We start from the raw sequence: 25602 nt of genomic DNA on the forward strand, positions 1-25602 counted from the left end.
ATATCTCTCTAAATAAATTCCTTTTATCTCATTAATGTGATCCTTTCTTTTTTAATTTTCACTGAATATTTTGCTCATTGGATAACATTCTCTCATCATTTTCATCATTTTCAGTAATTTTTAATTCTAAAAAAAATCACACCTTAATAAACTTAAAGCAATGTATCAGAAAATATAATAATAATAATAATAAAAACAATACTAGTGCATTATAGCAAAAACTCTTTGGAAGCATCAATAAACTCGACTCAATTGGTTATTCTTGAAACTTTTCGACTTGAATCCTTATTTAGCATGAGATTCAAATCAAATCATACATCAATCGATTTGTTATGACCCGATCAACTTAGTTGGTCTAAACTCAACCCAAAAGATTGATAAAAATATGACTTTGACTAAAAAAAATTCAATACAATATTCTTTTTTTAATATGATGTGTCGACTGCTATCTAAAATCTAACCATCATAGAGGTAGCTATAAAATCAGGTTGTGTAATATTTTACCCTAAAATCTAATTTTACCTAAAAACACTTGAAAACACTCTTATAACCTCAATAAATGGTACTATTGTTCTTGTTGTGTGTGCCAATGAAGACACACGGAACTAAATAGCATAATTTTTATTTCTTAAACCATTATATACATTTTACTTATTTTCTTTTCAATCTAGTCATTTTGTCTCAAATCTTAATTTGTAATTGGATCCTTGATTTCAAAATTTTCATTTTCCTTTTCTTTTCGGAACTAAAAATCTCTCTCCATACATAAATATTACTTTCAAGCAATAAAATACACTTTTGTACCATTTTGTTCTTAGTTTTTATAAAAAATTTGTTTATTTTCAATTTCATCATCTATTCCTATTTAGTCATATATATTTTTTTTTTCAATTTGATTCTTATTTTTTTATTTCTATTTTTTTGTTGCTCTTCTATAAAAGTTTTGTTGGCTTTTAATTTCATCATTTAATCTAAATTTAAAGTATATTATTTTTTTCAATTATGTCCTCATTCTTTTGTTTTTTTTTCTATTTGTCAATTTTTTTTCAATTTCATCTTTAAACAAAAAATAATTAATTTCACTCTAATTTATTTTTAATTTTGATTTTTATCCCCATTTATATATATATATATATATATATATATGTTTTTGATCATTTTATATAATTAATTTTTTTCAATTTCATCCTTCAACATTTGACTTGATGGGGATTGGACTTCACTATTTTTCTATATATGGTGTTTCCGGTCTAATGACCCAGGTCGCAAGTTTGAAAAACTAACGCATGTTGACATTATTTTTTTTATTTGTTTTAAATAAGATCTTTCACTACTTTAAAAGTGATTACGGTTATCTCGAGTTTTCTTATTTGGTGTTAGTTTTTTTTAGATTTATTATTTTTTTAAAAAAATTATTGATTAAATTAAATTAAATTAATTACTTAAATAATTTATTAGAATTGAGTTTTTTATTTTTATTTTAAATTAAATTTAGGTTTATCATGATTTCATATTCAAGAGCATAAATTTTATAAATTAATTATAGTTGATCCAGGATCCATTCATTGCCATCTCAATATTTTCTTAAAACAATTTGTTGTCGTACAGACCTGATCAAGGGAAGTAGAAGCTGCCTGTTTGCGCATGGTTGCAATCATCAGCTGGGAAATAAGGTCAGAGGACAAATTTATAAGACAGCTTCATAAGAAAATTTGGGATTTTGGGACTATTTTCGTTACTGACTATATATATATATATATATAAGTTGGAAATTAGTTGCAGCAATCCCAATAATCTAAACATAAAATAAAATAAAATAAAATTTTATTTTTTAAAATTTGAACATTTGCCATTCTTTAATTTCAGGATAAAGAATAGGGTCCAAGATTTGTGGATGGTTATGGGCCATGGCAACTTTTGGAAAACTGCAAATGAAGAAGTCCAGAATAATCCAACAGGCCCACATTATCCAGTCACTTATTTCCCTTAAAGCCCATTTATCAGGGCTAAAACAGACATTTCGATCTCCTAAAACCCTAGCCACCATCATATCTATATATGCATATGCTCGTTTATTTCTGCAAACCCTAGCCCCCTCTCTTTCCCTAACTTTACAAGTATCAACAGAGCAGCGACAATGCCGCCAAAGTTTGACCCATCTCAGGTTGTCGACGTTTTCGTCAGGGTGACGGGCGGTGAAGTTGGTGCGGCCAGTTCACTTGCTCCCAAAATCGGACCGCTTGGTCTTTCTCCCAAGAAAATCGGTGAAGACATCGCCAAGGAGACAGCCAAGGACTGGAAGGGCCTCCGTGTCACCGTCAAGCTCACCGTCCAGAACCGTCAAGCCAAGGTCACCGTCGTGCCCTCAGCAGCGGCTTTGGTTATCAAGGCGTTGAAGGAGCCAGAGAGAGACAGAAAGAAGACGAAGAACATAAAGCATAATGGGAACATCGCTCTTGATGATGTGATTGAGATTGCAAAGGTTATGAGTTCGAGATCAATGGCTAAGGATCTGAGTGGGACCGTGAAGGAGATTTTGGGGACTTGTGTTTCAGTTGGGTGTACGGTCGATGGGAAAGATCCAAAGGATTTGCAGCAGGAGATTACTGATGGTGATGTTGTGATTTCTGAATGATTGAGAAATTGATTTTTTTTTTAGTTTCGGAAAGATCCCATCTTATGTTTTTTGTCTAATTTTGTGGTATCTGGATGATTAAGGATGTCTTTTTAAGGTGACTTACAATTCTAGTTGAGGGTATTTTATTTATCTATGTTTTTGTTCACTCCATGATTTCTGTTAGTTTTATTTGTTGTTGAATTTAGTTATGCGACTTTGTTTTATGCTTGGTTTTGCTTGAGAAATCATGTGCTTGTGCTTAGGTAAAGATGGAAGTTTAGTGGATAATTTATTTAAATCCGTGTGTTTGAGGATATCAATCATTCACACTCTTAGCTACTCTTGGTGGCCCTTGTAGAAGTTACTGTATGATGGGGATGGATGGATGAAAAGTAGGGATGTCATGCTTCATTTGGTTTTTGCGGGCAGATGATGACCTTAGGATTTGAACTTATTCTTCGCCATTTGCAAGAATTATGCTGATTGGTTTCTATCTCACTCCCTTTTCTCATCCTTCCTGACATGTATTTGTATGCTTGTGGATGGGGCCATGCGATAGACAAGAATAGGTTATTATGAACACATGATTTAACTTGGACTTCTTAAGCTGTTTTCCTTCACAGGGAAAAACTTCTGGGGGATAGAGAACTTGTCTGATGGACTGGCAAATTAACTGACTTGTGAAAGCTAGTTCTCAGAAGTGTGGATTTTCTGCACTATCCAGCTTTACTTTGAACTTTATAGTTTGTCTACAAGTCTGAAACTTGGTTTGGACGCTTTGCCATGTACCTTTACATCTAGTTTGATCGTACTAGTTGTTTTGGCCAGCTCTTGTTGAGAGGCAGTTTACTGGTGTATTGTTTGTCATGAATTGAGAAATATGTGGTGCGTACCTGATGCTATTCCCCATTTAGATTTGAAATGACTTCATCACTCAACTGATAATAAAAGAACCAAATTTTATTCAGGTTTAGTTTATGTTTTGCAAAGAGAAGCCAGTTCTCGGCAGTGATTAACCAGCTTCACTTTTGTTTAGGAAAGCCGGTTCCTTGCTGTGAATTTTGCTGTTTGTTCTGGTTTCGCATTTAACTTTGTAGTTTCATGTTTTCTGCTCTGTTTTTGTCTCATGCTTTCTTATTGCATGGTATTTAGCTGTGAAAATTTGGGGGTGCTATGAGAGTCCTATTTTCCTGCTGATAGATGATTTATTCCTTGTATATATAGATAGATAGAAATAGATAGTTAGTTCTAATGAGCTTTGTAGAAAAAACTATAATATAATAGATATAGTAATAAATAACGGGGTCTAGAATTATTGCTTCATAGCTTGTATGCCAAAACCAAGTGCAGAAAACATCAAAGATTTTTCTCTCCACACAACACCCCAAACAGTGCATGGTTTTTCTCTCCACTTTCGCAACACGAATTTTCTGTGGAATTCCCTAACTAAACCTGTTGGTGAATATTTTCACATAAGTAATGTGAAAACTGTTGGTGAATAACAGTTGATATAAAAAATATTATTTTAATAAATTTTTGCTTGAAAAACATTTTTAAAAATAACTGGTGGCATAATCTCGAACACTCAGATAGTCATAGACTTTTGGCTACACTCCTAAGTCTACACTCCTTGCATCTTTGAACCCATTTCATTCACTTTGGGCAATAGGTTTCTATGCTGAACAGGGAAGAGTTTCAATATCCAGGAATTCAAATTTTTCACCTCCGAAATAAAGCTTGTCTCCAATCTCTCCTTCCAAAATCTTCAAGCACTCTATCATCTCCTTCTTTGCTCCCTCTTGTACTTCTCCTTTGGTCATCAGTATCCTTTTCCCACTATCACATATCTGGACCATATTTCGCATGTATATCAGAGGAAAATTACACTCCAGGAGTAAAAGAACTATTTCTGGAAAAGAGTAAATTTTAGCTTTCCTTTTTGTCAACAAAATCAGCCCAAAACCTTGCTTGTGAAAGATGATTAAGTATCAGAGGGCAACAGATCGGGAAACTAAGTTTCCAAACCTCGTTAATGTATTGAAGGATGACCAGAGATTCACAGATGGGTTTTCCATTGTGGATCAGAACAGGAACCATTTTATGAACTAGGTTCATCTGGAGAAGCATAGGGCTCTTATCAAGCATGTTCTCTTCCTTGTATTAATATTCAATCCCTTTCTCTTCTAAGGTTATCCTCATCCCAAATGAACTTCCCAAGATATCAAGGAGGATAACTTCTTCAGCCATCTTCAAAGCTTGACCAACTGAGCTATCAGCTATTCTCTTATAGCTGGCTATGATGATAGTATGAGTTTTGGATGAGATTAGCGCATCTATTTATAGGGGAGGAATGTCTGTTGAACGAATGAGACCAGTGCATATAAATGTAGGGGAGGCATGACTGATGAAGTTCAGTATAGTCCATTCCTTCAGCATTTTTTTATTAAATGCTGAAAACACTTGGTCTTTCTTTATGGGAATTATTATCCTTTGCCAACTGAAATTTCAAAGAAATTTGCATCGCTGACTGTCACTCAAGGACAAAAAAAGAACTAATAACTCTTTTCAGTATAGAATGGAGTCTTCCTGTTAAATGCACGACTACTTGAAGACCAAGTTATGGTAATGCCATTAAGGTATAAATAGAGAACATATTTTGCAGTTTTCAGTCCACTCTGTTGAATTTCATAAACACAAAGAGCGTGGTTCGACTGCCAGGGTCGGATTGTTTGTTTTTGAGGTTGCATGAAGTTTGCACCTGCTGTGCAACATAGGTTTGGAAGTGAAAAACATCAAACATTTCCAAGACAAACACGTCTTCTATGCCAACGGCAGTAGTTAGGCAATTACTTCTCAAATTACAATGAGATGAATGGCCTCTTTTTCCCATCCTTTGAGTTTGTCTCCCATGATTCTTAAATTGAACAGAAATGGTGAGCTTTGGCCAGAATTAATCGAAGTTGAAGAGGAGAAACAGGAACGAACAAGTCTCTGAGTCAAGTACACACTCACTCACACACACACACACACACACACACACACATATATATATATATATGTTCGTCGAAATAGCTTGTAATTTTGAGCTTCTCTTAGGAAGCTAACCTTGCTACCATAACTTATTGACAATATGGGAAAGCAAGATTTATGACATGAGCAAATGCAAGAAATTTTAACATGAAAACACTGCAACCATGTCAAGGCAGAATTAAAGAAAATATTCAAAATTCTCAGCAAATTGATTGGTTTCAAAGAAAAGGAAATGTGTCCTTAAAACCACATGCTACAGATCAAACGCAGGAAAGAAAGTTATATGAAAAAGGCAAAGCTTGCAGGTTCTCATGGACAACCCCGTTTTCCTCATCCATAATTATTGTCAAACAACTTTGGGAAACTCACATAAACTTCCTGTAAGGCCTGCCTGCATCTTCATCTTGCATATTCTGTCACCAAAGTTATCAGAGCATCAGGGTGCAACTAAGTTAAACATGAACAGCATCATTCACAATCTAAGAATCAAGATGATCAAAATAAGATCACAAGCAAACAAAATGCAGCATAGATCTATTGAGTTCACTAGCCAAATAAAAATATGAAATCTGAAAACTCAAGTCTTGACTTCAAACACACGAAATCTGAAAACTTTACAGAGATATAAGAAGACAAAAAAGTGCAGGCAATGGACTTAATGTCTCGCTATGATTATGGAGAATATGCTCATGGAACAAAGGAAGCAAACAAACAAAAAAAAAATGAAAAGGACAAAGCTTAAATGGCAACACACAATAACATCCCTATTTCAAGAGGCCACACTTCTGATGCATTGCTAAAAAAATTTGAGCATGGAATTCATCACTATTTTGCCACCGAAAACAAAAACTTCTGAAAATTGGAACCTTAAAACAAAAGAATGGATGCCAAATTACTAGACATGGTATTGAACAAGGTCAGCAGCTCCAATACCAAGAATGGTGAAGTTCATTTTGTGCATGATTCAACCTTTTAAAATGAACTTAAAGATGACAAGATCTATTATTATAATCAATAGAGATCATCTCTTATCTTTTCTGCTTCTTACATTTTAAATGACTAATCATTATTTCCACCAGCCATGTGATTTATCTTTAAGCCTAGAACATAGAGATCAAGAAGGGGAAGCTCTTATGCAATAAGGTTCTTTGTTGGTTGTCATATTGGTTGAGCATTCTTTTCTTTGTCCAACTGTACTTTTAAGGAAAAGATGTAAGAATAAATAAATAAATCTAATTTTTACTGAAAAGGAGGCTAATCAACAGTTAGAAGAGCCTGCCCTACCGAAACAAGACTGACTGTTGGCCAACAAACATGAGTTGTGAAGTTCACTCTACCAGTAATTGGAAAAGACAAGCAACAGAAAGGATGATATAGACAGACAAGGAGCCTTGTCCAGTGGTCAGTTTCCATTCCAATTGACAAAAGAAAACAAAGTTTTAAATCCTATACTTTTTTAAATAATGCAAAACTTCACCTGACATACGTTTTCTTGGACCACATAAGAACATCATAAGCCAAACATGCATACTTCTTTGTTTCCCTTAATAATTTCCACTAGCAACCGAACCAATCATTAGAACCAAGAGCAAATGTCAATCAAGCTCAATTGAAAAGCATGAACTCTTTGTTTTCTCTTCCTCAATTCTGACCACGACCACAAGCAACCTGATCTGACCCCAATATTTGTTTTAAGAATTGAATTGAGGCAGCAGCAAGGCAATATTATCTAAGCATTGAATAGATTAACCTTCAATTAATTTCCAAATGAACCCAGGGCAAAGACTGTACATGGTAAAATATCTGAAACCATTATTTTCCATAGCTTTATACAAGTCCGTGCTTTCTATTTGGCAGACACGGTCTAGCTTTAAACTTAGAAAGCAAGAAAAAGATAACTTCCAGGTCTGATAAATTGGCAAAACTAGTCAGTTCTCCACTTAGTGAATTCCCAATTGAAAATGAGATTTATTGATTTTTTTCATAAAGATATTTTCAGGAAATGGGTCCAATTTTTAACAACTGAACAGGCAGTTAGTTTTCCATATGGCTTTATTTCCTATTGAGGGAAGAAATTCTCATATCTGTTGAAAGGAACCTTCTATTCCTACCCTAATAGGTTATGTGTTCCTATAAATCTTTCTTTGTTTCTCCCCTTCTTGTCCTCTCTTTCCTCGTTTTCTTCCTCCTACTCCTTGTATATAATTTGTTTATCCTACGTCATGAATATTCAAAAACATCCAGATAATTCAACCTCAAAAACTCTTCCTCACAGAGAACATCCTCCCAAAAGCACAACCTTTTTCCACCCTTTAATTTATCAGAAGCTTTTCTGACAAAACATTTACAAACCAATCGATACCCCCTTCCATAATCCCAAAAATAATTATGCTGCTCCAAAAACCATTAGTAACAGCAGAACAAACCACTTACCAATCAAACAATTGATGTTCGAACATTTCCCTATATATACCTATCCATGATATAGTTTCTCCAAGCATGGTTGCCACAGACTACAAGAGATATGTAGCTGAGCTTGAAAGAACACTTTTAACTAGAATCAATCGACTACCTTTCAACAAATATTGCTTGTTCCATTACTGTTTTTGGGTTCTCATGGATTGACTCATACAGATATTTTATAAACGAACATCATTTCGATTATTAGAATGAGAACCCATCACGCTTAGTTACAAATCTTCATTCCCAAATCAAATTTCCAAATTAATCAACATAACTTCGCACCACAAATAATCAACCAAGCAAAAGAAATCACATTTAAAAGCTAAACCCAAAAAAAAAAAACTTAAATCACTCAAAAATACCAACTTCAAAACAAAACCCCAAAAACTCAATCTACAAATACTCAACCAGATCGAAACTAAATCAAGAAAAAACCCAAGACAAAAAAGAAAACCCGCTTCAAAAATCACATAAGAATCAAGAAAAAGGAGGAAGGTTGATAGAAATTACGAATTCTTTGACGATGCCTTTGTAGACTAAGATAGGGACAGCAATTCCAAAGAGACCAATAAGAGCGAAGTTACGACGAGTCCAGCGAAAGTTTTGCTCAAGAGTCTCACGAGCTGAACCCCAATCCTCGATAAACTTGTTCTTGTTTGCTTCCATTCCTCCTCCCATTTTTCCTGTGCTCTCTGATTTGTTCTACTCTCTTCCCTTTCCGGCTCAGCTAAAGTTGATCGTGTGGAAGGACTGAATGAAGTCTGTCTGGTTTTTGTTGTCTTTGAGGTAACGGGTGAGATGGGGAAGTGTTTGGGTTGGTGGACTGGGTTGTCTATTGAGAATTTTGTGTGAAAATAAGTGGGCTTCTTTGCTTTATTACAAGCCCAACTTAAATTGAGCTAATAATAAGAAATGGTGATTGATAAACGTTGTTGCCGGAAATCTTTCTTTTTAAGTAATTTACATGTAAAGTTTATTCATAACAAGTTAATTATTTGTTATATTTTATAATATTATAAAAAATATTTTAGAAAATATTTTTTAGTATTTAATTATACCATGAAAAATAAGTTGAGAAATAATTTATTGGTGTTTTAATTTATTTTTTCAAAATTATTAAAAGAACAGAGATCAAGGTTGACAAATAAAAAAAATTACAGAATGATGAAATTAAAAATAAATTAATTTTACAAATTATTTTAAATAAAATAAATAATAATTAAAATAATATAAACCAAATCTGACAAATTAAAAAATTAAAATGAAAAAAAATTCAATTTCATAAATTATTTCAAATAAAACAAATAGCAATTAAAAGAATGAGAATTAAATTTAATAGACAAAAACCTCAATTAAGAAAAGGATAAGAAAATAAATAATAATAATAAAATAAAGACTAAATATGATATAAAAATCAAATTAAATCAAAATTTAAAGGATAAAATTGAGAGAGAAAATTCAAAACAAAATATATAACAATCAAAAAATTGAGGACTATATTTAATATAATCAATAAATAACATGATGTTTTTTTAAATTTTTCATAACCTCTAAAAAGTGTATTTTGTTTATAATATAAGAATTTTTTTTATAAAAATCAAGCTAAATTTTTCCTTCATTGCAAAGTATTTTTTATTAACCAACTTTTCTAATAATAAATAAACATATAAAAATTTAAAAAATATTTTTCTGAAAACTACTTTTCTTAAAACAAAATAAACAGTATCCAAAATTCGTATGATATTGGTTTCATATACTTATAAAGTTTCGTATACTTATAAAAATTTGTTTAATATTATATTATTTTTTATGTTAAATATATTTTATAAGCATGTTTGATTTTGATTAATTAAAGGGATAAACATACAATCAATTATCTACACCATTTAAAATCCAATAATAAATAATAAATAATCGAAGAAGGTCAAAATTAACAATGAAAAGGTTCTCGAGCATTAAAAGGGTGCTTAGTTTTTAATAAATAAATCCATAATTCTTGATTAAAACATTATTATTGTAGAATGATAGATCAAGTGATAAATTATTAGACGTGTCAATGCTACTTCAAAAGAATAATTGAATTTAATTATTTACATTACCTCAAATCCAATTAAAAGAATTGAAATAAGGCAAATTTGTACAATGAAATGGTGCTTGAGTAATCTATATTGGAAGGAAGCTTTGTTTTAATAAACAAGTCCATAAGAATTGATTAAAAACTCCATTATTCTTTAGTTGACAATTTTTTTAAAAAATTTCTCATTAATATAACTGTGACATTAATTTCAAACATTCGAAATCTAATATAAATTTAAAATAACAAGAAAAAATAAAAATATTGATTAAACCGAGAAAACTAGAAAAAAAAATAACCTCAAAAATCAAACTATGAAAAAAACTCGATTAAACCGATTAAAATATTTTAAAAAACTAACCGTTTCGGTTCGGTTTTATAAACCTGAAACTGAAAAACCAAACAAAAAAAACCGAGTCAAATCGAAACCAAACCTATTAGAAATTAAAAAAAAAAACCTAAAAAAAATATAGTTTTTTTTTAATTAAATAATTGAACCGAATTGAAACCGGTCGGTTTGAACTGGTTTCTGTTTTAAAAAAAAATTAGTTTGATTATTTTTTAAATAAAAACCAAACTAAACTGAAAATAATTACCGCTATAAATTTATATAGAGAAACAAAAAATTGAGTAATCAATTATTTGATGTGTCAATCTATTTTTTAAAAATACTTTTTTTATGAATAAATACTTCAAAAGAAGAAGAAAATTATATTTTTAATACTTGATGAGTAGCTATGATCAATTTAAAAGCAAGATATAATTAGCAAAAAATAATATAAACTAAAAAATGATAAATGATAAATTATAAACCATTTAAATCTTTCTAATCTTGATATGTTAATCAGTCACACCAAACACGTCACACAATTAAAATCCAACACATAAATATAAGGCTGTTCTAGGTTTTCAATTCTTAACAGCGCTAACCCACCCTCCCCCAAAAAAATAAAGGAAAAAAATAATCAATGGCGTCTAGGGTTTCTCTGAAGACAAAAGGCAAGAGCAGCAGCGGCAAGGGAGCAAAAGGCATGGAAGAGAAATCAGCGTCACAGTATTTCAAAGAATGGAGCACATGGTCATTTAAAAAGGCCAAAGTTATCACTCACTATGGATTCATTCCTATGATTATTATCATTGGAATGAACTCTGAGCCTAAACCACAGATTCATCAGCTCCTTAGTCCTTTCTGATTCCAACCCAGATCGTAGTTTCTCTTGTTCTATCATGGGTCTGTGCTTATCTGTCGAATCTACATCTTTCTGAGCAATGGGGTTTGTTAGGTTTGACTGTTTTATGGGGGGGTTTAAACGTATGGATTGATTAGTATAAATGTTAAAGTTGTGAACTTTGTTATGCTGGTTTATGGATGGTTTAATTATTAGTATGAATGTTAAAGTTCTGAGCTTTTATTACTCAGTAATAATTGAGTGATTTAACGATTAATCATGGTTGCTATTTTATCTGTTATACTCTTTATTTTTGCTGGTTTATGTTCCTGATTTATTCTTTGTTTCTTGATGGATTAATTGATATGTGGAATGGATCAATATAGCTCTATAATGAGCTTAGTTGCGGAACAGGAAATGAAATGCATTCTGGGCACAGCTGAGAGCAGAGGTTCTTTCTTTCTTTTTTTGTGGGTGTGTAGGGGGGGGGTGCAAACTGATAGATTTTATTTTTTAAATTATAGGAAATTTAATAGTTCGACTGATAGTAAGCTTGATTATTACCTGGCAACAAAAAAAATCCCGAAGTTTTATGTTTTAAGTTAGTTAGCATTCATTAGATATTTGGGAAAGAGAGTAAGTAATCAAGACGAAATTCATGACAGCATGGGTTTTTTTTTTTTCCTTTCATATTTTGTGATTTTTCGATTGCTGTCCTGTCAAGTAGGAAATTCATAATTATAATATAAAATTCTTTCGGGGAATTTATGATTTGTGGTGTTGATAGCTGATAAAGTCCCCCCACCCCTACCAAGCAGAGCTGCTTAGTTTTGGTGAGAGTATTTCAAACATTTGACAATTGTGTGCTATTATCTCCTTCAGTGATGAATTTATTGAACCTGTGTGGACTATGGAAGGATTTACATGTATATTACTTCTTTAACCTGAACCCCACTTAGCAACAGTAGGATAATCAAAGGCTGTTTGTTTTACAGATGCATATAGTTATCCATGTGGAGAATCAACTCTTATGCATACTGTCTTATGCATTAGGGATTTTCCTCTGCATTGTTGTTTTAACTTTTGTTGCAAGTTGAACAAATTGTTATGTGGCAAGAGATATATCTTATTGTAGAGTGTGGAAAGTGCATGTTTGTTTTAGCTGTGTTTTTCTATTTGGCTGCTGTTGTCTTGAGGAATAGGAATACCGTAAATTTTTAGGGCTGGCCAGCATCTGGTATGATTACTGTGGATCTCTATCTTGAATCTCATTCATGCTATTAGATAACGTCAGTGGTTTTTCTTCTTTGTTGCGTGTGTAGTTATCAGCATTCAGAATTAGTATCAGTATCTACAGTAGCTGTTCTTCTCAGACACCTGTTATCGCCATAAATGTTATTTTGATGATATATTTAAAATATTTTAAAGCCTTTTAAATGGACATTTCCTTTCCCAATGATCATCTGTTTAATTTCTCCATGCTGATTTTGTTGATGATTGCTTTTATGGCCATGGAACGAACTTTGTGTATACCACAATGTTTGCATATGGAGGTAGTGAAAGCGAAATCTAGTCATGCATCAGGCATGATGATTTTTGCAGTTATGAATTAAAGAGGAAAGAAAACTCAATTAATTGAATTACTTAGATTAAATTCTGTAAATTTCTGTTTCCTTTACCTTTCTGGGGCCGGGAACATTTTAGGCAGATGTATATCCAATATTGCGTGTGTTTTTGACTTGGTTTCTAGGAAACCTGAACAGATTTGTACAAGTTGCATGCATGCAGAGGAGAGCTTAAAGTTCCAGAGAGAGTACAGAATTGATCAGATCTGACCTATTTGAATGTTAGCTTATTCAATTGGGTCTAACTGTGGTTTTACTTCTCCGTTGAATTCCTTTGATTATTGTTCATAGAGAATTTGTATTCGGTTTTTTGAGGTCATTACGTTTGACCATTCGACAATGGAGGGCAATTAGGAACAAGAAGTTGAAAACAATCCCACTCTCTAGCATCATCCCGTCAGGTCTTGCTTCAATCTGCTTCTTTTTCACAGATTGCTTTCAGGATGGTTGTTTTGGTTAACTCGGTGTCGAGGGAAATTGTGCTAGTTATCAGTTTCTACCGTGCATGATGCATGTAGAATAATTGTTTATAAAAAATAATATATATATATATATATATATAACTTAGGGTTTCATTGTACATTCATCTTCAGTGCATCGGGGACTAGAACAATGTAATAATGATTTTATCTTCACAAACTAATAAATCATTAGACCGGTTATTAGAGGTTTTTTTATTTAAGATTTATTAGTTATTATCGGATCAAACTCGAGATTTTTTTTATATTTTTAAAGTATAGTAAAATAATTAAATTAGCTTTAAAAACTGAAATTTATATAACTGATGTTTAGGGGTGTTTTTGAATTTTTATTTTTTTAAGTACAGTAAAATGATTATATTATCTATAAAAGCAAAATTTCTTTAACTAATATTCAAGGGTTTTTTTTGTATTTTTATCCTAGTATTTTTTAGTTATAATCAAATTGGCTGATGGGTAATTTGGTTTTTAGCGAATATATTAAAACATAAAAATGGTTAGCTCGTGCATTGCGCGAGGCAGCATGTTCACCGCTCTATTGTGTTTAGGCAACGTGTGTGATGGATTTTGGTAGCCAAAGATAACTTTTTTTGACATCGTTGAAATCATCTCAGTGGCCTCTACCTTCTTAAATGGCATTTGTAGCTTACTGATTTCTGGTTTGTCGTTGACTATTTTTTTTCTTGATTTCCACACCTGATCCTTCAAATTTTCAAAACAACATTTTAATGTCTATTTCTTCAAATTTGGTCTCTATTTTTTTTATAACTATTTATTTTATTTGAAATAATTTATAAAATAAGATTTTTATTTCAATTTCACCTTTTAATTTGTTTTATCTGTTAAATTTGGTCTTTATTTTTTTTTTATTCGAAATAATTTGTTTTTCGACTTCATTCTTCTTTAGTTTTTTTTCTATCAGATTTAATCCTCATTCTTTTGATTGCTATTTTTTTTACTTTGACAAATTTATTAAATTGATAGTTTTTTATCCGATTTTATCCTTTAATATTAAATTAGCGGGGAATTGAGCTTCTTGATTAAGCTCGATTCTAGGATTTCATGGGTTGCGGGTTTGGGAGATTAACCCAAGTTTAAAAGATCTGTTCGGATTTGCTTATTTTTTTTAAGCTTATATTTTTTTAGTTTCATCATTTAACATCTATTTAATTGGAGATTGAGCTCTATTATTTCTTTTATTTGCTTTTTATATGATTTTGTACTAATTTTGAAAATGACTTGAATTATCTTAGATTTGTATTTGTTGTTCTTTGTTAAATTTAGCTTTTTTTAAGAGATTTTTTTTAATTAAATTAAATTAATTGATTAAATATAAGCATGAGATGCTCACTTTATGATATTTTATTTGATTTACTTTATGAGTTGTTGCTTTGACATCACATATGATCTCTTTTGATGTTGTCATGCAACCTTAACGAAGAAAAAAATTCAACATAAAAAATATCTAGGTGTTGCTATTAGTAGATTTTAAAAAAATATGTTTGGGGATTAACTCGATGTGACCTAATCAACTTAACGATTCCAAAAGCAACTACGAACGTCTAGTAAATATGTAGTTTGACTCAAAACAAATATTCAAGATGATATATTTTTTTTATAAATATCAAAATGACAACATATTGGATCGATTCGGGCTAACTCAGGCTAACTTGCTAATCTGCATACCGGATCATGAGACTATGACAACCTAATGAAAATCAAATTAAAACAAATAATAAAGCCTAATTTTCAATAAACCTAATGTTGAAGGATGAAATTGAAAATAAATAAATAAATACATAATCAGAAAAAATTACTCAAGTCAACCCGAGTTAACTTATCAAACTCACATGCTGGATCTTGAGTCCAAGATAACCCAAAAAAAAACAAATTTAAATAAATTATAAAATTTAATTTTAATCAATCGAGTGTTGAAAAACAACATTAAAAAAAACCAATTAGAAAAGAACATAAACTTTGGAAACCTCATAAAGAGACACAAACACTTTATTAATCAGAAGATTCCATATAAAAACAACCTATGAAAATTACTCTAATCCAAAAAATAAAAATAAAACACTATTAATAGTGTTTTGTTAATTAATGTTAATAATTCAAAAGAAAAGAAGATTAATTTATTAAATAATACTTGCATGTTAACGCTGGCACAAGCACATTGATGAGCTGTGGCCAACAAGCCCTCCCCTAGATAACCTAGACCAATTTGTTAAATTATTATGTTAAAAAATAAGTTGTGTTCATGCCATTCATGCAGTGGCTTGTCTGTTTTCTATTTTTAATTCAATCTATTACACATAAATCTATCCATGTTAGAATACCTTCTTTATCTCTTAGGAAAAAAAGCAAAAAACTAATAATTTATGTAATTAACTTTAGTCCTTAGACTGTCAAGAAACAAGTAATCTAGTCCATCTTGTTCCAAAAAGTATTTATTAGCCTATTTGTTTAAGTTTGATCAATGACATTTTATAACCTTATTGGTTTGATGCCATTTGTTTGCCTCTTTTTATTATTATTATCTTTTTTTTTTAATTTACTTGTATCATAGTTATATTTGTCATTTTTCTCAATAGATAAAAAAAATTAGAAAAAGAAATATTTTAAAAATAACAACTATTAAATATATGACACCTCAACACCAAAAACTCATAAAAAGAATAATAAGTTATACGTGGATGGTAAAATAACAAAGACTTATTTGTCGAGGAAACAGGTCCCGTGAAATTAATCAATGTATACATAAGTTGGCGGAACATCTATATTAATAATAATAAAAAAAACTCACCAAGGAAGATACCAAAGTTACAAATAATTTTTTGAAAAGGGACTAAACTGTTTATTTTTTAAAATACAAGGACTCATTTAAGTTATTAAAAATAAAACTATAACAGTAAGAGTCATAAATAAATGGAACTAAAAATGGTAATTTATATTTCTATGGGCTCTTCTTTTTATCATCCTTAAAAACATGACCTTTTTATAGATTCGAAATATTAAAAAAGACTACTGGGGAAGAAGGAGACAACAAAATCCAGAGTCTGTAACCTGCGAAAACATTAAAAAAAAAAGATTTTTCTCACTTCTCCTGCACATTCTTCACCCTACGATCCAGTCCATTCTCATGCAAACCAACGGCTCCGATCACATCATCTTCACCAACTGTGTATGTTTGATTCTTTCTCTGTTTCTCTTCCAAGTTGTGATTTTTTCTTGCTGTGTTTTGGATCTTCTGCTTTGTCAATCAGATCAGGTCCTGTTGCCTTAATGCTTGTTTGGTTACTGAGAAAGAGAAAAGTTTGGAATTCGAGCTGGTTTGTGATCATGGGGTTTCATTGTTGGAGGTTTTATGTCTCTGTTGTGTTGGTTTTCGGGAAAGTGTGATTTGTCAGTGTCGATGTTTTTTTATGCTAAAAATGGTTGTTTTCAATATTTCTTGCTTGCTCTTAGATCCTACTAATATAGTCAAATATCTTAATTTACGCTTACTGTCTGGTTGAGTAGTTACATAGGGGAGGAGGGTTTTAAATTTTGTTTAGTTTTGGGCAACATGCAACATTGAGTTCAACTACTGGAAAAATCTTGTGGTTGTGTGTGTATTTTTTTTTTTTCAATATTTGTTGTGGTCCAGAGTCTTAAGACTAGATTGATATTATTGAGTTTCTTTCATTTGTGCAGGTTACAGGAGGATTTTTTTTTTCATGTTTTAAAGAGCATATATAGGTAGGTTGGTAATCCATGTTGATTTTACTTATTCTGATTTGTCATTAGAGGATTTATCATTTTTTATTGCATGCTGCTTAGGCACTTTTTAATTTTTATCCTACCTATTTAAGTGATGCATGGATGCTCTGATGAAAACTTAACGTGTTAATGGTGAACAACTGGGGTGATAAATTAGTGAGCTATAATCTTTTAGGTTACTTGATCTATGTCTATAATTATAGATGAGCTTAATTATTTTGCCTTCTGCTTGCTTCTACTTGTTTTTTGGGCGGGGGTGGTCTGTTACAGAAGAAGAATATGGTTTCTTTACCTAAACTACTTATGCATGTGTGAAGAAGCAAATGATACATGTTAATCCCACATCATTTTATAATTATACTGGTACATCACCCTTTTTTGGTTCGATCAGAACCATGATCATTATCAAAATGTTGATATAGATCTTGTTCTTTGTCATGTTTGAAAGGGTTTTGAAAGCCCTTTTGCATTATTTTTATGCTGTTTCTGTAGAATTGTTTTTACAAGGATGTTTAATCCTCCTTTTATTGACATTTTCCTTCTATTTGAATAAATGTAAGAAGATCATTTCTTCATTGTTGGTGAAATTTATGATCTAGTTTTATGACTGTCTGTTAGGTGGTTAAGACATATTCAGATGCAGTCCCGTCCTGAAGAAACTATCCGTATGGTAAAAAAGGAAGCAGATTGCTGCACTGATTCCTGTCACACAGGTCATTTGCAGAGCACTCTTCAGGAACCCATAGAAGTTTCTTCCTCAAACGAGGATAACTCTCATGATGCAGGGGATATTGATGACCCATCAATTGAAGATTCCTCTAAACAGTTGGTCCTTTATGACCCTGTGACTAATGGTGCTGGTCAAATTGAACCTGTTCCTCAACCTATTCAGTTCCAGCGTCCATTTAGAAGATATTCAGACCCGAATGTGCCTTCTAGAGTCTTGCCATCTGTAGGAACTTTTACTGTACAATGTGCCAAATGTTTTAAGTGGAGACTCATCCCAACGAAGAAGAAATATGAAGAATTACGTGAACATATTCTAGAAGAGCCTTTTTTCTGTGAAACTGCTCGTGGGTGGCGACCTGATATATCATGTGATGATCCAACAGACATCACTCAAGATGGGAGTAGGCTGTGGGCTATTGACAAACCTAACATAGCTCAACCCCCTCCTGGCTGGCAAAGGTTGCTGCGAATCAGGGGCGAAGGAAGTAGCAAATTTGCAGATGTGTATGTGTCCCAACCTATTTGTTTAACTCTCTTTTATTGAGCTTGACATAATAGTTTGCTCACTTCTGTAATCTAATTTCACACATATTTTCCATTTTATGGAAACTTAAGCAAGAACCTTAAAACCTTCCATGTTTTCTAAGAGCACAAGCAACTCCTCTTCAACTGTATTTGAGTATTATGTATTCTTCTAATGGTTAAAGTCTTAATTGATGATGACAACTAAGTTTGTAATGTCATTTGGCTACTCTTCCTCCTGTCTTCTATCAGATGTAATGTAGTTTTACTCACTTTGCATTGTCCTCTTAATCAGTTTTCCCATTTTTGAATATGTACATGTCTGCATCAAGATCTCTAGCAGTCCCAATCTGGAAACTCGTGGTTGCTACCATCATGGTTTCTTCAGTATATACCTTGTGATTCCCCTTTCCAATTTTTCAGGTACTATCAATCACCATCAGGCAAGAGACTTCGCTCAATGGTGGAAGTCCAAAAGTAAGTTCACTCCTCTTACTTGAACATTCCTATATTGCCTAGCCCATGCCCCTTGTTTATCACATTTTAACTAATCTCTACATGTATGTGATGCTAGATAATCTTGTGGGTGATCCTTGTTTTAGGTGTTAAATCCCTTGATTTTGCAGGTACTTAATTGAACATCCAGAGTATATGACATATGGTGTAACTCTCTCACAGTTTTCATTTCAAATCCCAAAGCCTCTGCAGGAAAACTATGTGAGAAAAAGGCGTCCAAGTATATCAGCTTCATGTGATTATACTAGACATCTTCAACCCGGTGAAGGTATGTAGAAAAGGCCGGTTTGCTTTACTTGCTAACATGCAGTGAAAAGAATATTTGGTGAACTGGATTAGCTTTCTATTTCAACGATTCAAACTTCCATCAATTTTAACTTTTGACTCATGGCCATAGATCTGAAGGAATGCAGTTCTGTATTCAGACTTGAGTAACTTTTGTCTTCACAGCTTCACACGCGCATGACCAAAGCATTTGAGGCAATTCAAATGAAATTTGCCTTTTCCCTCTAGTTCTCTATAAATTTCTGCACGTTTGCTGTAGGATTTCAAAAGTTGCATATTTGGAAATTTCTCATTTTACTGTGTTGGTCAGGATATTTTAATTGATTTTTCTGTGTAAAGCTTTTGCCAGTTCTAACATGAAACAGATATCCAGTTATTTAAATTTTGTGAGGGCCAGACCATACAGATACCTGTGTGCTTTTGCATTCCAAAGAATCCTCGACTGCCATTCTTTTCTTACTTTTCTAATGGATTCTAGAATCTGGGTCAAATAATTGCAAGGTTGATTACATCGTAGTTTGAGTTTTACTTTGCTTGTGAGGTGAAAACTGGAACTCATCCGTTCAATATCTGTACAATATGTGGCTTCATTACAACAAGGGAATGCACTCTTGCCTCTTCATGTGGGCATGAGTGTATTTTGTGGTCAACCCATGAACTCCCTCAACCCTATTCAGGCTGGATTGATTCTGCATTTAGATCATCTGGTTTTTGTGTGGTTCTGGAATATGAGAACTGCCTCAAGTGGATTGTTGATTCGGTGAGATAAACTAATCCAGCCTATGTTAATAACACTGTAGAGAAACTCTTACAAACTAATTTAGTTTCTTCTACTAGTTTCTGAAGGTAGAATCCATACCACAAATTAATAAACACTTAGTGTTTTCTATTTGATTTCCCCATGTCCATGAGTTTAGACAACCTGAAATGAATTCTTCAAGGGTTGGGTTGGTTACAACTTAAACTTCTGATTGATTAATGGGCGGCCCTGGGAAGAACTATTTGAGAACCTGTCGCCCAACTGGATTAACCTTTTGGCCACAATGCTGACTCAACCTGCTTGGGATTTTCTTTTGAATTAAAGATAGCATTACTGATGTGAAAGTCTACTACTGACAGTATCCTTGTTTTACATGGTCTGGTCCAGGTGATTTTACAGAACTCCAGCTTGGCAGGCCTGCTTCTCCTTCTTTTGATCGACCAGTAAAGAAGAAAGCCGGGACACAATCAAAACAGGATTACAGGACTGCCAATCCAGTATGTAATCAGGATGGAGCGAAAGTTGAAGAGCTTGATCAATCTAGAAACAGTGGTTCTGATTTGTGAGGCTTGTTCCATATCCTTTTTGATGACCGGATGTTACAGTTCGTGTTTTGCTGTCATGTTTTGTCTTGCAATACTTTTTATGTTTTTCGACCACAGGGTTCTGATGAACCAACACAAACAAGGCAGTAAGATGGGTCCGGGAGGATGCATAGTTGTTTTACTTTGTGCATATTAGAGGATTTCTGGGTTTCTTTCACCCTTAGAAATTAGAATCATATATTCTTGACTGTTCATGGAGTTTTTAGTTTGACTGGTTATTGTTTGTATCTCCATTTCCATCGTGCAGGCATGTTTATTATTATATTATAACAAGCTCTAAATCATGTGGAAAAAAACACCGTGCTTCCTTTTCCATTTCACCGTGGACTCACTGTTTGATTTTTTTATATATATATATATTTGGTCATCAAACTTTTGTAAATGTCAATTGCATCAAATTTGTTTTGTTGAGGAAAGGAAAAATGGACTAGAGTGAAAAAAGGCAAAGAAAATAGATGACATCTTTGAAATTGGGTCAAAAGGTTTACTTTGATCATGCTTTTTAAATTATAAACTTTTGGTCTCTTAATATTTAGAAAGTTCAATTTTAGTCTAAAATTTTAATTTTTTTATTTCTCGTTCTTTAATTTAAAAAAAGAGGGAATGATTGAATCATGGTGAAAAAGAGATAAAGTTTTGATTGACATTGATTCAAGTAATGAAAAATATTAATGATAATAAGTATTATTCAATTATGAAGGTTTAGCTTATGTGTTCCTTGCCCAATAAACTGTCTAAGTTAAATTCAAGTCCAAGTTCAAGAAATTCTTTGGTTTTAAGTTGTTTTATGAGTTTTTGGGTTGGGTATCAGGTTATTTGAGGTTATATATGTATTTATCAAGATATTTACGGTGTTTTCTAAATATTTTAGATCAAATTAGGTTCAAAATCATATTTTTGGGTAAAACAAAACCTAATGCTTGATTTTCCATCTACCACAAGGTTGCAGGAAACTGGATTAACACACAATGTGTTATTTATTTTTAATATTAAAAATAAATAAAGAGAATGGATGATATATTATGTGCTATTTGATATTGGAAAAAAAGGGCTAGTGAGTGGACCGTGTCTCTTTTCATAGACCAGGTGCATGAGTCAAGCACTTAGATAGTCCTGCGCACCTAGCTTGTGGGTTTTCTTTAATGTATTTTCAACCCTTTTAATTAAAAAAAAATATCATTTCATCCCTTATTTTTTAAAGGTCTCACTTGAAAAAAAAAAACCCTCCTTTTATTATCGAACTTTTAAAAAAATAACGTTGTTTTTTATTTCAGTCTCCTACCATCCCTATTTCTTTTTTTTTTTTGAAAAAAGAATTTGTTGTTTGATATATAAAAAAAAATCCCACACATCTGGTTGGTGTATATAAAAAAAAATACCACGCACAATATGTTGTTATTTTAATATTTTATAAAAAAATCGTTCAATATGTGCCAAATTTTGAATTTATATTAAAAAATTCTCTTAGAAAACACATTGACGATGCTTGAGCTTTTTTTTTCATTCAAAAAAGGTTAATATAACTCGTTTTCTTTTGTGTGTTTTTTTTATTGTTCGATTTAATAAAAATAATAATTCAAGAAATAAAATTATTAAACACGATCAAATTCAAAATACACATCTATCTCTCAATTAATCTAATCTTCAATTATTATTAATGAGTTTTTCTTTGCATTTATTATCGTTAATGATTCTTCATTTATTTAATTAAATACATGCATAAATCTTTTTATTTTTTATTATATTTTTTTTGTCAAAAGAACATATAAACACTCACACGTTTATTTTTTTGCATTGAAAATTTTTTACAGTGCATAACAAGAACCTGAAAGGGTGACATAGGCAGGTAAGGATGAGAAAAAAACTAAAAAATTAAGAAAACTAAGAAAAATATAGCTAAGAAAACTGTTAAACCGAACAGTGAAAAAAAACTAATTAAACTAATTAGAAATCTTTTAAAAAATTCAGTTCGGTTCGATTCTAATTTTAGAAGACTAAAACCGAATAAACTGAACCAAACCGAACTAAACAAAGTTAAAAAAACCAAGGGTGTAAATAAGTAAACTCAATAAGTAATTGTTAAAGCTCAATTTAATATATATCCGTTAAAAAAAACCTATTTAATTGGTATAAGGTCTCCCAATTTTTAATGCTAGAAAACAATCAAACCGAACCAATTCCATTTGAACTAGTTTTCGATTCATTCCAGGTTATATTCTCACAAAATTATAACTCTCAGTTTAGTTGAATTTTTTAGCCCAAACCAAACAAAACTGGACTGTTACCATCCCGACTACTAATAACTTGAAAGATAAACTCTTAAACCACAATAAGATGAGACTCAGTTACAAAGATATGTTAGATTAGTGTTTACTCATGACATTTTATACTCGTTAATTAAAAGTGCATAATTTTATAAATATATTTCTCTGTGGAAATTTTTTTATTTGATCATCTCATGACATATCTTGTAAGTTTATTATCATAGATATTGAGGCCATTTCTGATTGATTATCTTGTTATGACATGGTAACAACTCATTGATCCATGGAACAAGCTAGTTCAGCTAGCATGCCACAAAACCTTGAGCCCAGCCCCATGTGCCTTCCCTGCTGAGCCCACGCTACTCATCTAGCAGCTAGATCGTGGATTTGTTCTGCTACAAGCATATGAAAAGGCAATGATACAGCACAAACAGGTATAACTTTGTGATTATATATCAGGTAGTTTCTTCCCTGGGCTAACCATGGTAAGTTCATTAGGAAATTCAGCTTTTTAGTTACAAAAGACAGGAGTGTTCAATGAAGCATGAACCTAACTGGAAATCTTTTGTAGGTTCTTATGGCCAAACCATAAATCCATAACTGGAAGCTCTGTAATATCAAGCTCGTCAGGCTGTTGGACCATTTACAGGAACAGATTTTTCTTCCTGGGCTAACCATGATAAGCTCGTTAGGAAATTCAGCTTCTTAGTTACAAAAGACAGGAGTGTTCATTGACTATCATAGGCTCTTCGTCTAAATTCTGCGACTCCATCTGGATCAAGCACAGTGCATCAGCAAACCCATACTGACCTGATATCAATCTCTAGTCTAGTCTCTTGGAAACATATGGGACCCAAATTTGACAGATACATGTTAACAGGAAGGAGAAAGGTCCCGCCATATAGTGAAATGGTGCGATAGAAATCCAACATGCTGCCATCCATTTCACCCACAGCAGAGGCACAGCTGTTGATGGATATTTCCCTGGCTTCTGAAATGGCAAGCCCTCCTCTAAATGTGGATATGAACAAGCAAGCTTCGTCTCTGGGAGAATTGAAGCACAATGTCCCCTTACAGGGCACTCCAAGAGGTAGATTGGAAGGATTGATACAAGATTGCTTCAGCCATACATTTGAGGTATATTTTTTGGGGTCCTAAACATCTTTTTGGTTGTTTATGGACTAATTGATTGGCATGCATTAGCTTCTGGACATCGATTTCCATGGCTATAACAATTCAGGCACTTATATTTACTTTATATTTAATTTTAAAGAAAAAGTTTACTCAATTTTATATTTTATCTCTATTTAAAATTTTTTATAAAAAACATCATCGAAATATTTCAAAGTTATTGAAATGACTCAAATAGCACCATATATTATATCATAAAAACAACCAAACACACCCTAAACCTTCTATATTGGATTTATGACTTTTCTCTCTTCAAAATTAAAATTTTCTCTCAATAGAATCGAAACTAAATCTAAATCAATCACAATATCCTAAAATATAAAATTGAGTAAACTATAGGCGATTTTTCATACATAATACACAATAGAATTCCCATGTTCGAAGAAAAAACAGCATTAGGTCAAAGAAATTCATAGATATTCATTTTGTCACCATCATCGTATTAGCAAATCACTCGCAGTCACAGGACCGATCACTTTTTATATCTCCCAACCGTGACTTTGTGCTTGTGCATATCTTGGAGTAGCCATGGCATCTGGGTTTTTATTTTTCAAATTGTTGCCATCAGAAATTGGTCCATACCTAAGAATCTGCTTTAAAAGTGACAGTATTATAGGATAGAGCTGGTAAAAGGCAGCAGCTTTGGACTTGATTGATGCTTTTCAAAGATAAGAACAACCTTGCTACCTTTTGAACATGATCAATAGTGATTATCATCATGATTCAACAGATTACACAATCATTCCCTTTTCCCACCATACATCAAACTCTCTCTTTTCATAACTCTATCTTCGTCATTCATAATTCTATCTTCATCATGCTTGTAGTTATGATTATTTTTTAAAATATTTTTTATTTAAAATATATTAAAAATATATATTTATTTTAAAAAAATTATTTTTAACATTATAATATCAAAATATCCATAAACAATATGGAAAAACACCATTTCTACACAGTTCCAAGCAGCCTCGCAGCCACAACACTGAACCTTCCATGTGATCGATGGACGTGCATTAAAAACTGATGGGCTTGAGGGAGTACGTAGGAGTAGGACCAAAAAATAGTCTTTAATAGAAATGGGGTCTAGGCATGCTTTCCTGCGTCTGTCGTTATTTATCACAGGCTGCATGATACCAATTTACCATGTAATAATCCAACGATTTAGAGACCCTACAGTATTGCGTCTGAAGAAGGCATCTCTAGCAGCAGCATCCCTTTCAATTTTTTATCATGTGTGGTCCAAAAGATAGAGGAAGGTTGGATAGAAAAGGCCTAGACTACATAAAGGACTTGACTTCCTAGACCTATATCAATGGCGGTAGCTGGCTTGTGGGATCAAATTCTGAAGAAGAAACAAACCTATCAAGTCGGCAAGTGTTTTGCATTCAATGCTCTTATCCTCGCACCACCAGGCTAAATTAGTGAACCAGACCTTTCCATGCATGTCTACGAGATTATCATATGAACTTCAAGTGTATATTTCTTAAAAAATTCAATTCTTAAATCAG

At 32.3% G+C, this 25602-nt stretch overlaps 4 protein-coding genes across 5 annotated transcripts; 3 read left to right on the forward strand and 1 right to left on the reverse strand.

Annotated features, from left to right (window-relative positions):
• Positions 1–2069: 2069 nt before the first annotated feature.
• LOC7485512 (60S ribosomal protein L12) lies at positions 2070–2788 on the forward strand. The gene has a single exon (XM_002308087.4). The coding sequence runs from the start codon at positions 2138–2140 to the stop codon at positions 2633–2635; it is 498 nt and encodes a 165-aa protein (XP_002308123.1). The 5' UTR covers positions 2070–2137; the 3' UTR covers positions 2636–2788.
• Positions 2789–5825: 3037 nt separating this feature from the next.
• On the reverse strand, positions 5826–8929 carry LOC7485513 (uncharacterized). Its single transcript, XM_002308984.4, has 2 exons — positions 8621–8929; positions 5826–6060 (listed from the first exon to the last, which is right to left on the reverse strand). Exons 1-2 carry the CDS (start codon positions 8786–8788, stop codon positions 6013–6015), a joined length of 216 nt encoding a protein of 71 aa, XP_002309020.3. The 5' UTR covers positions 8789–8929; the 3' UTR covers positions 5826–6012.
• Positions 8930–11034: 2105 nt separating this feature from the next.
• LOC7485514 (mitochondrial import receptor subunit TOM7-1) lies at positions 11035–11630 on the forward strand. Its single transcript, XM_002308088.4, has one exon. It carries the CDS (start codon positions 11153–11155, stop codon positions 11375–11377), a length of 225 nt encoding a protein of 74 aa, XP_002308124.1. The 5' UTR covers positions 11035–11152; the 3' UTR covers positions 11378–11630.
• Positions 11631–16434: 4804 nt separating this feature from the next.
• LOC7487219 (methyl-CpG-binding domain-containing protein 2) lies at positions 16435–20956 on the forward strand. 2 transcript variants are annotated; one of them, XM_002308089.4, is made up of 6 exons: positions 16436–16641; positions 17154–17198; positions 17838–18452; positions 18894–18947; positions 19097–19254; positions 20419–20956. In XM_002308089.4, the coding sequence occupies exons 3-6, from the start codon at positions 17857–17859 to the stop codon at positions 20595–20597; spliced, it is 987 nt and encodes a 328-aa protein (XP_002308125.3). In that variant the 5' UTR covers positions 16436–16641; positions 17154–17198; positions 17838–17856; the 3' UTR covers positions 20598–20956. The 2 variants fall into 2 exon arrangements, with proteins under 2 accessions (XP_024458377.1, XP_002308125.3); XM_024602609.2 differs by lacking the exon at positions 17154–17198 and having other exon boundaries at positions 16435–16641.
• The last annotated feature ends 4646 nt before the right edge of the window (positions 20957–25602 follow it).

The sequence above is a fragment of the Populus trichocarpa genome, chromosome 6 (genome assembly GCF_000002775.5).
Source record: "Populus trichocarpa isolate Nisqually-1 chromosome 6, P.trichocarpa_v4.1, whole genome shotgun sequence".
Taxonomy (NCBI): Eukaryota; Viridiplantae; Streptophyta; class Magnoliopsida; order Malpighiales; family Salicaceae; genus Populus; species Populus trichocarpa.